General features: G+C 32.5%; 1 protein-coding gene across 1 annotated transcript in view; it reads right to left on the minus strand.

The window, feature by feature from the left end:
- LOC135844415 (uncharacterized) overlaps positions 1–12,614 on the minus strand; it is a 63,221-nt gene that overhangs the window by 37,655 nt on the left and 12,952 nt on the right. The window contains exon 2 of the mRNA XM_065362618.1: positions 10,413–10,531. Coding sequence (XP_065218690.1) covers positions 10,413–10,531 — 119 coding nt within the window. The remainder of the gene's footprint in view (positions 1–10,412; positions 10,532–12,614) is intronic.

The following is a 12,614-nucleotide window of genomic DNA, read 5'->3' on the forward strand; positions in this document are numbered from 1 at the left end:
AATAATAAATACCTACCGTACCTGCTGGGAATGTAAAAATAAAACCATCACCGATACGAACGTATAGCAATTCGTTTACCTGCTTGATATGAAATTTCCGTACTATTTCGCAGTCAATTACCCGATTTTGTAACTTTATTATATTTTATTCAGCGTATATTCAAGACATATTACTTGCAAGTTTCCCAAAACTTGGAACTTGTCTGACTGTAGATACGTATAATTAAATATGTAAACAGACATACGTACACGATGTTTCTTATTTCTTCGTGAACATTTAATCGATAGGAACGTACGTATAATTTCACAAAACAAATTTATCTATTTCAATTGAACTGGCATGGCAGTGTGCATGTGCAATCGTGACGTAAATCAAAATAACGTAAGTACCTATCTAACTATTCGTTGCTTGTGGGGTACATACTTTGGGAATCATTCAACCCTTACTAGATTACTACATTTGCATAGAAATTGCTATATTAGGTACCGAAGTTCTTCATTTTAATGCATAAAGAAGTTATTTTTTTCATTTCAAACGTTTTTATAATATTTTGAAACATTCTTTGTGGAAATGTTTTACCGGATGGGTGCGAGTTGAAATTAAAAATTATTAGCGTAGAATTCATTATCGTATTCGGGGGGTATTTTTTGGCGAATAATTAAATTTTTCAAGTTACGAATAAAGTACCTATATAGGTACAGTGTCGTTGAAATATCGTAATTTTGAATTTATTTTCTCAAGCAAAAACGTGTATTTTTTAACGAAAGAATATCGATAGCGTAAATTTTGGATTAGGGCCAAAAAAAGAAGAAGTAGAAGACCGTTTGTTGAAAAAACAACGAAAACGAGTTAACGAATTATAAAGTACCAACTCGACGATAAAGAATGCAAGAAAAAATCAGCAGGAAAGAAAAACGACGTAGCTTTCAAACAATCAATTTTAAAACATCAAAATTAAATTAACTGAAATACTCGGTAAGTACAATGAAAAGAAAAGAAGAAGAAGAAGGAAAAAAGAAAGAAAGTAAGAAAAAAAGAATACCGAAATACTTTTTTTTTTAAAAAAAAAAGACGCGAAAACCTTTGAAAACTTTGCTGGCAGCGAAAAAAACAAGTAAAAAGTTGAAATCGTTCAAACAAACAACGATTTATATTTAACAAATCAAAGACGTAAACGGAATCTCGGATGGAGATGGATTTAAAAAGTTTTTTAAACTTCTATATAATCCAGCCATGAAAAAGAAAATTAAAAGAAAAGTTTTGTCATGTCCGTCTTATACTAAGTATTTCTTACGAATCACGGTAATTGGTAGATGAGAGATCTTTCAATTAAGTAGTACGCTGCGCCTCCGATAAGAGTAAATTTTAATTTCGATAACAATTTCGTAATACCGACGAGCTTTCTTTAAATTACATTTCAGTAATTTAGCCAATTCGTATAATTCGCGTATGTCTCTGCTAATCTAACTTATATTTTCAAATGGGTTTTGCTAATTTATCACTCGAACGGTTTTAAAATCTAGTTCGTTTAAGTTGAAATTACCAGACGACTAGGTTTTGAAAATTTTTCGCTTTGTTTGAGAGAAACCCGCGAAGAAGGAAACTTTACGAATTAGCATCAATCGTCATTATTATTAAATTAAATTTTATCGCGTTTTATTACGCAATAAAAAGTTCAACTTTTTTATTTACGAGTAGATATTGATGTTACCGAGTTCTTATAAAATAACTATACGTAGAGGTAGGTACTATAGATGCTGAGCTAGTATAATATAGGTACCTATTTTACCGCAGCAGACGAGAGAGAAATATTAGAATTTTGCACCTTTTTATACGTTCATACGTAAGCATCGTGTTTTAAATTTATAATGTTTTCGAAGCATTACGTCGTCGTCGTACCGTTCTGTATAGATCTTATTATTCTGATTAACCGCATTTCAACTTTTACATGTAAAATTTTACTTCCGCCATTGTTTACATTCAGTTTTTAGATATTTTACATTGTGTATACGTTAGTTTCGATAGATAGCTAAAGTTTATTTTCTCGTAACTTTCGATAAATTAACAATATAGAGAATTTAAATTTTGTGCAAATGTTTGAGGATAAATACTTATCAAACGATCGCGTGTTTACTTTTTGTTAGCGTGTCGTTAACCTCGTCGTTTCTTTCTTTTCACTTCGTTCACTCGCAAAGATTATGTACGCAAAAGTAAAAAAAAGAAACAATTCAAGGAGTCGGATTTCTTTTATTGCATGGTTATTATATTATGTACGAGTATGGTTTTATGTTAATTTTAAAAATTATGTTTTTTACGAGTACTTGGATTTTTTTGAAAGAAAATGTTCATCAAAAAATGACATTTTTACCTAGTTCAAGTGTCATAAAAATTGTTTAAAATACCTACCTACCTACTTATTTATTCTAATCGTATAGTTCAAAAAATGCTAGAGATCGAAGAAGTTGACCAAAAATCGTTCAACATTTACGTTAAAGTTGGACAAACACAGCACCTGCAACTATTTGCATTCATTTCATTATCATTCGTGTTAATAAAATTGCATAACCATTTTGCCGTGAAAACGCCAAGAATTAAATGTCAAATCCAACGACGACTTTTGAACTCATAAGTATGTACCTATCCTTCGATTTCATTCAGAGAATCGGAAACGGAAACAGCTCAATAATTGTTTTTTTGACCAATCAAAACACAGCAATTTGAAACATTGACGAAATGTGTTCGAAAAGTTGTAAAAAAACCTGCAACAGCTCAATAATCATATTTCCACCAATAAAAACACAGCATTTTGTAACTTTGAATAAATGTTTTCAAAAAGTTGTACCTAAATGAGTCTCAAATAGCTCAATACCGTAATCATATTTCGACCAATCAAAACACTGCATTTTGTAAATTTTATGTGCTGATTTTTTCAATTTTTTATTAAAGTTTCGTGCAAGTAAAAGGTGTTTTTCTCAATAATAAACAAAATGTTTTCAAAAAGTTGTAAATGAGTCTTAAGTAGCTCAATAATCATTTTCCACCAATCCGAACATGGTATTCCGAAATATTGACGAAATGCATTAATAAAGTTGAAAAAAAACCTAAAAGAGCTTAATAATCATATTTCGACCAATCAAAACACTGCATTTTGTAACTCTGGAGAAATGTGATCAAAATCTTGTGAATGAGCCTCAAACTGCTCAATAATAATTTTTGACCAATTAGAACACGGTATTCCGAGATATTGACGAAATTCATTAATAAAGTTGTAAAAAAACCTAAAAGAGCTCAATAAACATATTTCGACCAATAAAAATACTGCCTTTTGTAACTTTGGAGAAATGTGTTCAAAAAGTTGTAAAAAAACCTTCAATAGCTCAATAATCATATTTCGACCAATAACAACACAGCATTTTGAAACTTTGACAAAATGTTTTCAAAAAGTTGTAAATGAGTCTTAAATAGCTCAATAATCATTTTCCACTAATTAGAACATGGTATTCCGAAATATTGACGAAATTTATTAATAAAGTTGAAAAAATCCTAAAGGAGCTTAATAATCATATCATTTTGACCAATAAAAACACAGCATTTTGTAACTTTGACAAATTGTAATCAAAAAGTCGTAAATGAGTCTCAAATAGCTCAATAATCATTTTCGACCAATCAGAACATGGCATTCTGAAATATTGAAGAGAAGCGTTGATAAAATTGTGTCAGGCATTCGAAAAACACAAAAATCAATTTTGACCAATCAGAACGCAAAATTTTGAAATTTTGATGAAAATGTGGTCAAAAGTTTTGAATGAACATAAAACGGGACTTGCTACATTCCCGGACTTCCACGGGGAACTTCGAAAATCGTTCACTGAATCATTTGTCGCTCGTTCTTTCGTTTTTTCGGCTAAGTCCAAACTCAACTCGGTAATCGGTAAATAACGGCGAAGTGAAGTGATGAAAAAAATGATCTTTTGCCTTTTCAAAAACCAGATAGATATACGATATACGAATAATTTCGTATACGTAGTTTCTTTAATTAATCAATTTATATTAAACGATTCTTTCAGTTTATTTATAATATGAGAAATGTTCGCCGTTTTTTGATGTGAAGAGGTAATATGCAAAGCAAAAGTGTTGAGAAGTTTGTAAAAGATGATTCCGACTACACGCAGTATATGTGATGTGCTCTGAGAAAAGGGACCTATAGTGTGCGAAAATGAAGTTCTGAGAAAAACGCATTTGAAGTTTCACTACTGTGAATGCGCCTTCAGCTGAGAGAAGAGCTGTGAATACCAACGTTGGTGACGTCACTCGCCTGTTGTTTCGCTTTAAAAAGTATTACTATGACAATGTCTTCGGTTGTTGCTACTCTGTCTCGTTGCGGCAGTTGTGGTGCTCAATTTTTTGAGTGCACTACTTGGAAATATTGAGCGCTCAGAACTTTTAAAGCTCTCTGGAGGCGGATCGAAGCACTCTACGGAAAAATGAAATTAAGGAAAGTTGTAGAGAATTAAATTTCCAATCGACATAATGTCGTTAGTTTTTCTCTAGGCTGCTTAGTTTTCGATATAATTGCAAAAGAACGTAAAAATCAAAAAATGTTTTTTTCAATTTTTTCAATTTTTACTTTCTTTTGCAATTATATCGAAAACTAAGCATCCTAGAGAAAAACTAACGACATTATGTCGATTGGAAATTTAATTCTCTACAACTTTCCTCAACTTCATTTTTCCGTAGAGTGCTTCGATCCGCCTCCAGAGAGCTTTAAAAGTTTTGAGCGCTAATATTTAAAATTTTTTAAATAATTTTTTTCTCATTTTATAGAATTTTTTTACATTTTTATAATGTTAAAATGTTCTTATCAGAAATTTAGCTCATTCCATGTTATTCTACACACTTTTAGGTGCCAGAATCCACTCTTAAGTCAAAACCCATTTTTTGACACACTAGGTCCCTTTTCTCAGAGCACATCACATATGAGTAAAGAATAATGAAATGCAATACTTTTATTCCAAGTCCAACGAAGTGAAATGAAAGCAAGAATAAGGAATAATACAGTAATAAACTAACAAACTTCAACTAGCTTAAATTATAGAATCAAAACTAATCAAAGGTGCGAATTACGATACAACATCTGAAAGAATTGTAAGTACTTTCAAGTTGCGAAGTTACCGAAGTAAAAAACTAGGTACTAATTATACGCAAACGGTCATTCTCAAGTGAATTTCACTCTAATTGCTCATTTTGATTGGGTTTATGTTTTCGTATTTGCAATTTTAGTAAACACTTCACAATCAAATTCCATACAAATATGAAATAATTGTTGTAACTCGTAGCTACGTTGGATGATTGGAATATTGAACATTGCATTCCACACTTCTTGATAATCACACAATTAAGTACCTAGTATAGACACTGTACCTGTGCCCTCCGGGTAAGACACCGAACTGCAGGTAACGGGGAAAAGGGACGGTAGTAAAATCTTGTGTCATGCCAATTTCTCCCGCTGGGTGATTTTGGCTGCGCTGTACGTCAGTTTGCAGGCAACGGGGAAGAGGGATGGTAGTGATGCTCTTGGCTGCGCGCGCTGTACTTCGCAGTTCGCATGGTACTTCGTTCAAGAATTCGACACCAGCGCAGCCAAAAGCACCCAGCGGGATAAATTGGCATGACACACGTAATTCAGCCAAGATGGCTGCCAGTTCGTTGTCTTCCCGCAGGTACAGTGTCTATAGTACCTAGTTTGAAAAATGTCTCACAACTCACACTTTTCCTCATTTTAGTTTAAATTATTACCGGAATTTGGGATCATATTCTTTGAATTTTAAACATACATTCAACTTCAACAGTTAGATATCAACACTCATCAAACAACGAATAGGAGTAGATGAGCGATCATCATCAATCAAAACATGATCAAAACTTCAAAACATAAATATGAAATACCTAATAAATAATATTTGCTCATTTTTCAATCTTTTACTAGTAACAGTAGTAACTACTTTTTTTCTAGTATTCAATAAATTATTGTTATGAATATGATAACGTTGATAACAAGACTGAATGAAACAGGAATCGAACATCAAACGAATCGTGTGAATGAGCAAACGACTCTTTCCCCGTGGAAGTCCGGGAATGTAGCAAGTCCCACATAAAACAGTTCAATAATCGTTCTCGACCAATCAAAATACAGCATTTTGTAACATTGAAGAAATGTGTTCAAAAATTCGTTAATGGCCTCAAACAGCTCAATATTCATTCTCGACCAATCAAAACACAGCATTCTGTAACTTTTTGAAAATGTGTGCAAAAAGTTGTAAATAAGCCTCAAACATCTCTATAATAATTTTCGACCAATTAAAAAACAGCATTTTTAAATTCAAAAAGTTGTTTGAAAATTGAAAAAGCTGTATATGACCAATCAGAACGTGGAATTTTGATATTTTTATGGAGTGCGTTTATAAAGTTTTATTAGATACTCGAAAAATTCAATAATTATTTTCCACTAATCAGAAAGCAGCTTTTTGAAAAATAATGCCTTCATAATGTTGTAAAAGAATCCAAAGTAGCTCGATAACCAAATTCTACCAATCAAAACGTGGTATTTTTAAACTTTTATGAAATGCATTTATATAAGTCGTAAAACAGCCTCGAACAGCTCAAAATCATTTTCATCCAATCATAATGCAGCATTTTGAAACGTGATGAAAAGTGTTCATAAAATTGTAAAAGAACCTCTCAAACAGCTGAATAATCATTTTTGAACCAATCAAAACACAGCATTTTCAATTTTAAGTATAAGTAGGATCGACGCGTGTACATTTGCAAATTTAAAAGGTTGTACCAAAAGGTGTAAAAAGACCCTAATCTACATCAACCAATCAGAACGTGGCATTTTGAAATATTTCTGGAATGCGTTTATAAATTTGTAGGTACTCTTGTATCAGGTACGCAAAAGGCTCCATTATTTTTTTCCACCAATCAGAACGTGACATTTTGAAACTTTGAAGAAATGCGTTAATAAAGTTCTAAAAGAACCTCAAAAAGCTCAATGATTACTTTGGTCCAATCAAAACACAGAATTTTCAAATTTAAAGTTGAAATAGGACGTGTACGTGTGTTTATTAAAAATTCAAAAAGTTAGGTACCTAAGTATATCAGATATTGAAAAAATGACCAATCAGTGCATGGCGTTTTGAAATATTGATGAAATCCGTTAATAAAGTTTTAAAAACCCCTAAATAATCATTAGTTTCGACCAATCAAAACACTGCATTTTGTAACTTATTCGGAGAAATGTGCTCAAAAAGTTGTAAATTGAGCCTCAAACGGCTCAATATTCATTTTCGGCCAATCAAAACACTGTGTTATGAAACTTTGACGAAATGTGTTCGAAAAGTTGTAAAAAAACCTACAATAGCTCAATAATCATATTTCGACCAATAAAAACGCAGCATTTTTGACAAAATATTTTCGAAATGTAAATGAGCCTGAAACAGGTAATAATCATTTTTGACCAATCAGAACAAGGCATTTTAAAATTTGGATGAAATACGTTAATAAAGTTGTATCAGGCACTCGAAAAACTCAAAAAAATCAATTTTGACCAATCAGAACGCGGCATTTTGAAACTTTGATTAAAATGTGGTCAAAAAGCTCAATAATCGTTTTTGGCCAATCAAAACACAGCATTTTGTAACATTGAAGAAATGTATACAAAAATTTGTTAATGAGCCTCAAACAACTCAGTATTCATTTTCGACCAATCGCAACATGGCATTCTGAAATTATGACGAAATGCGTTAGTTGTATCAGACTTTCAAAAAACTCAAAAATCAATTTTGACCAATCAAAACACCGTCTTTTGTAACTTTGCCGAAAAGTTGTTTTGAAACAACCTCAATCAGCTCAATAATCAGAACCAATCCGAACATCGAATTTTGAAATACCTATTGCTGAAGTGCGTTAATAATCGTTGTATCAGATACTCGAGAAGCTCAATAATAAATTTCGACCAATCAGAACGCGGCATATTGAAACTTTGATGAAGTGTTTTCATGCGGTCGAATCGAAGCAATAAGTCAAGCTATTTTTGAATTAAAACACTGTTTTTTAAGCAAAATTAATGCAATGATTCTTATCCTAAAAATTACACTCAACTCAATGTCATAATTTTTAGCTGATTTGGAGCTTCTATTGATAGATATTTTGATTTTCTCCAAGTTATCGAATTTTCGGTAACGACCAGGAAATTAATTTGAGCAGCTGAAAATTGTGTTTCTTTTCATTTTCGAAGAATAATTCTATAGTAGGGCGCTTTGACTGTGACTTTTAGACCATTCTGAAATATACATTCATTTACGATCAGTGATCACGGAATTTGATTTTCCACTCCTCATCAAATTCCAATTAAACATCTAAAGAAACTATCACCAAAGAAGATCAAAATAAGAAATCAACTTGAAAAAAAATTTTCCGCAGCGTTTTTCTCACCATGTTCTTATTCTCAATCGTCTCGAATGTTTAAAAACAAAAAAGAGGCCCAGAAAAGGAAAAGAATTCGCGAAATGTAAACCTATAAAAAAAATACCAAAGTTGTTCCGTTTTGAAGGTTGAACGGATCTGCTTTTGAGCATCAATTTTGCCCGGTGTTTTTTATGCCAGACTGCTTTTGCTTGCTCTTCAAAGAATGTCGAACAAACGTCTGGTATTCGTATCGTATCGCGTAAGATTTCACGTTTTTTGTGCGAGTTTTCTCGCCGTGTTTCGCATTGATGCCCAAGTTTTTTGCTTTTTCTTTTTATCGATAACTTGAAAGAAGAGTTTGATAGCGACATCTTTGTGCTTGAAGACTTCGCTTTGCCTTTATATGGATCAAAAGCTGGAATGATAAAATAAGTAGGCAAGTCTTCGTTGCTTAAAGTTATGGTTATCTGGGGTCAAATTTGATAACGTACGTACGAGTATTCTTATTGGTGGGAATTTACGTACATTTTTCTATCCGTGAAAAAAATATATCTACCTATTTATGCAATTGTTTTCCATGTTTGAAAAGAAATGAATAAGTGAGTAGGTAGGTACCTAAGTGAGTAATTATTGATTACGTTAGGAGGTTCTGCTGGTCAAAAATTATACATACCTTATTTAATTAAGGAGGTACCTAGCTGAAAAGAGAAGCTGAAATTTTTTTTCAAGATTTAGAATTCAAAATTGACGAACTTTTTAGCAATACGTATAAGAAAAAAAAAAAAATTTGTGGGAAGGAAAAACGAATCAAAATCTCAAAATAAAGACCACTCCAATCACCTTAGTCCATATATTAGACTATACTTTCAAAACCTCTCGTCGACTTTATCAAACTCACTTCATCGTATCCATTTCATCAGACCAAACAAGAGTAGAGTAGGGTAAGTACAACAGACGTCGCTCTTTTCATCCTTTCAACGTTAAAAGATTTCCTCAAATAGGGTGGTTGGTTTTGTTCATGAAAAAAAAGAGAAGACGTCGTAAAATATCAAATTCTTTCTCGTCCACGCAGCAAAAAGCACGATACCGGTGGTAATGGTCAGAAAAATTTGTTATTTGAGTTTTTACTCGGAAAGCAGAAAAAAAAGCGATAGTTCGTGTTCGTGATAAGAGAAGAGAAGGAAAACTAACACATCTTGTCAGTGTAAGATTAAGATATAAGATGGGTACAGTGCTGTACGAGTGTACGGTGTGAGCCAAATTTACGCAAGACAGTGAATGAGAGAGTGAGAGAGATAGAGCAGCAAGCAGGAGAAAAGAAGACGTTGTTAAACGTGTACCTACGTACTCTTTGGATGCGCCCAAAGGGTCCCGGAAGTACATAAAGAGGACAGAATAGGTAAAACGTATCCCTTTCGTTGAAATAATGGAAAATGCACGCTTCGTCGCCGCTTCTTTTGCCCTTTCACAAGTGCAATTTATTTGCAACACCTCGCGTCTTAATGCCCGCCCGCCTTCGGCTCTCTGATAAATACCTACATAATAGTTGAAACCTCTATTCGCGGAATTCTGCTATTGTTTGTTTTTGTAATACGAAGCTGCAGCTTTTATACCGACTACCGAGCTTGCCATGTAGCAAAGTTGAAGTTATTAGAACAGACAATTTATATTTCACGATGTAATCTCGTATCGTTGTACAATATGAAAACATCGTCTAGTGCGTTTTTTTCTCTCCTCCTCTTCGGATCCTCGCTGCCCCCGCGGTTCTTTATTATTATTGGAGTTTTGCGACGCGACGGCGGAAAAGAATTTATATTCGTAATGCGTTTTAATATGTGTAACACGAAACGCGTATGTTGCGATGGTGAAATTATATGTAGTACGCGATGTATACGAGTAACTATAGCTAGCATGTTACCAAAAGCAGAGACTACCAAACTCTTACCTTTTTGTGCCTGTTACTTCGACCACTTTGCAACGACTACAATTCCACCATGTTGGCGATAAGGTCCAGTAAGATGAAGCAGCCGAACGTGCCCAGCTTTCTTCGGGGTATAAAATAACCTGTAAAAAAAATCCTCGTTAATTCTCATGATGTACTGCTTACGATATCAACCTATAGTATCCTACAGTATAATCGAAAAATTCACCGTTTTACTTCTTGTGGTATGTGGGTGAGGGTAGATGGCTGTTTATGGACAGATTTGTGCATCGACTATGTGTTTCAAAATCTATTATTAAGGTTGTTAGTCTGTATAATTCTTACTATAATCACTTCAGATTTACCTATTTTTGGACTGGGGATCAAAAGTTTGGTGATGAGGATAAAAAGGCAAAATACCTACATAAGGAATAACCTTATTAAAGAAATTTTTATAAATTACCTATCATTAACGAGAGGGCTACAAAGAAGGGCTGGCTTCAATCTCAATTATTTTTTAATTAATGTATTGTAGAATTTTTCAAGCAAAATCTAACTTAATTATTTTCAGTAGATCCAAAATTCCCCTGATTAAAATATCACTTCGAAAAAATATCAACTGAAATTTGAAAAAACCAGGGATTTTTGAGTTGGTCATCTTAAAAGCAAAATTAACTTTACATTTCAAAATGCGATGTTTTGATTGGTCAAAAACGATTATTCACGTAATTGAGGCTCGAACTTTTACATTGTCCATTTCATTAAAATTTCAAAATACCATGTTTTTATTGATCAAAATGTAGGTAATTATTAAGCTGTTTTAGTTTTTTTAGTTTGTTTTTTTTTTACATTTTTTTGAGCACATTTTGTCAAAGTTACATGATACCGGGCTCTAATTGGTCGAAATCGATTATTCAGCTGTTTGAGGCTCATTTACAACTTTTTTAACACATTTCGTCAAGTTACAAAATGCTGTGTTTTGATTGGTCGAAAACGAGTATCAAGCGGATTAACTTTTTTTTACAACTTTATTAACGAATTTTGTAAATATTTCAGAATGCAATGTTCTGATTGGTTAAAAATGACTACTGAGCGGTTTGAGGCTCATTTACAACTTTTTAAACACATTTTGTCAAAGCTACAGAATTCAGTGTTTCGATTGGTCGAAAATGAATATTACGCTGTTGGAGGTTCTTTCATAACTTTTTGAACACATTTCTTCAAAGTTACAAAATGCTATGTTTTGATTGGTCTAAAATGAATATTGAGATATTTGAAGCTCATTTACAAATTTTTAAACACATTTCGTCAAAGTTACAAAATGCTGTGTTTTAATCGGTCGAAAACGATTATTGATCGGTTTTAGTTTTTTTTACGACTGTATTAATGTATTTCGTAAATATTTCAGAATGCTATGTTTTGATTAGTCTAAAATGAGTATTGAGATGTTTGAGGTTCATTTACAACTTTTTAAACACATTTCGTCAATGTTACAAAATGCAGTGTTTTGATTGGTCTAAAATGAATAATAATTTGAATAATGAGCTGTTTTACCCTGATGTTTTACATCTTTTTCAACACATTTCGTTTCGTCAAAGTTACAAAATGCTGGGTTCTGATTGGTCGAAATTGATTATTGAGCTGTTGAGGTTCAATCAAAACTTTTGAGCACATTTCCATCAAAGTTTCAAAATTTTTCATTCTGAATGGTCCAAATTTATTTTTGATTTGTTTGAGTGTTTGATATACAACTTCATTAACGCATTTTGTCAATATTTTCAAAATGCTGTGTTTTGATTTGTCGAAAATGATGGTTGAGGTGTTTGAGGATCTTTTACATCTTTTTTAACACATTTCGTCAAAGTTTTGAAAGATGCAGCGTTCTGATTGGTCAAAATTGACTATTTGAGCTTATTGAGTGACTGATACAAGTTTATTAACTATTTCAGGTTTTTTTACAACTATATAAACGCATTTCATCAATACTGTGATTGGTCATTTTTTCAATTTCTGATGTACCTACCTAACTTTTTGAATTTTCAATGAACACACGTACCTACATCCTACTTCAACTTTAAATCTGAAAATGATAGTGTTTTGATTGGTCCAAAATAATTATTGATCTGTTTGAGGTTCTCTTACATACAACTTTAGTAACGCATTTTTTCATCAAAATTTCCAAATTCTACGTTCTGATTGGTCGAAAATGATTATTGACCTGATTGA

Source organism: Planococcus citri, chromosome 4, assembly GCF_950023065.1.
Source record: "Planococcus citri chromosome 4, ihPlaCitr1.1, whole genome shotgun sequence".
In the NCBI taxonomy this organism is placed as follows: Eukaryota; Metazoa; Arthropoda; class Insecta; order Hemiptera; family Pseudococcidae; genus Planococcus; species Planococcus citri.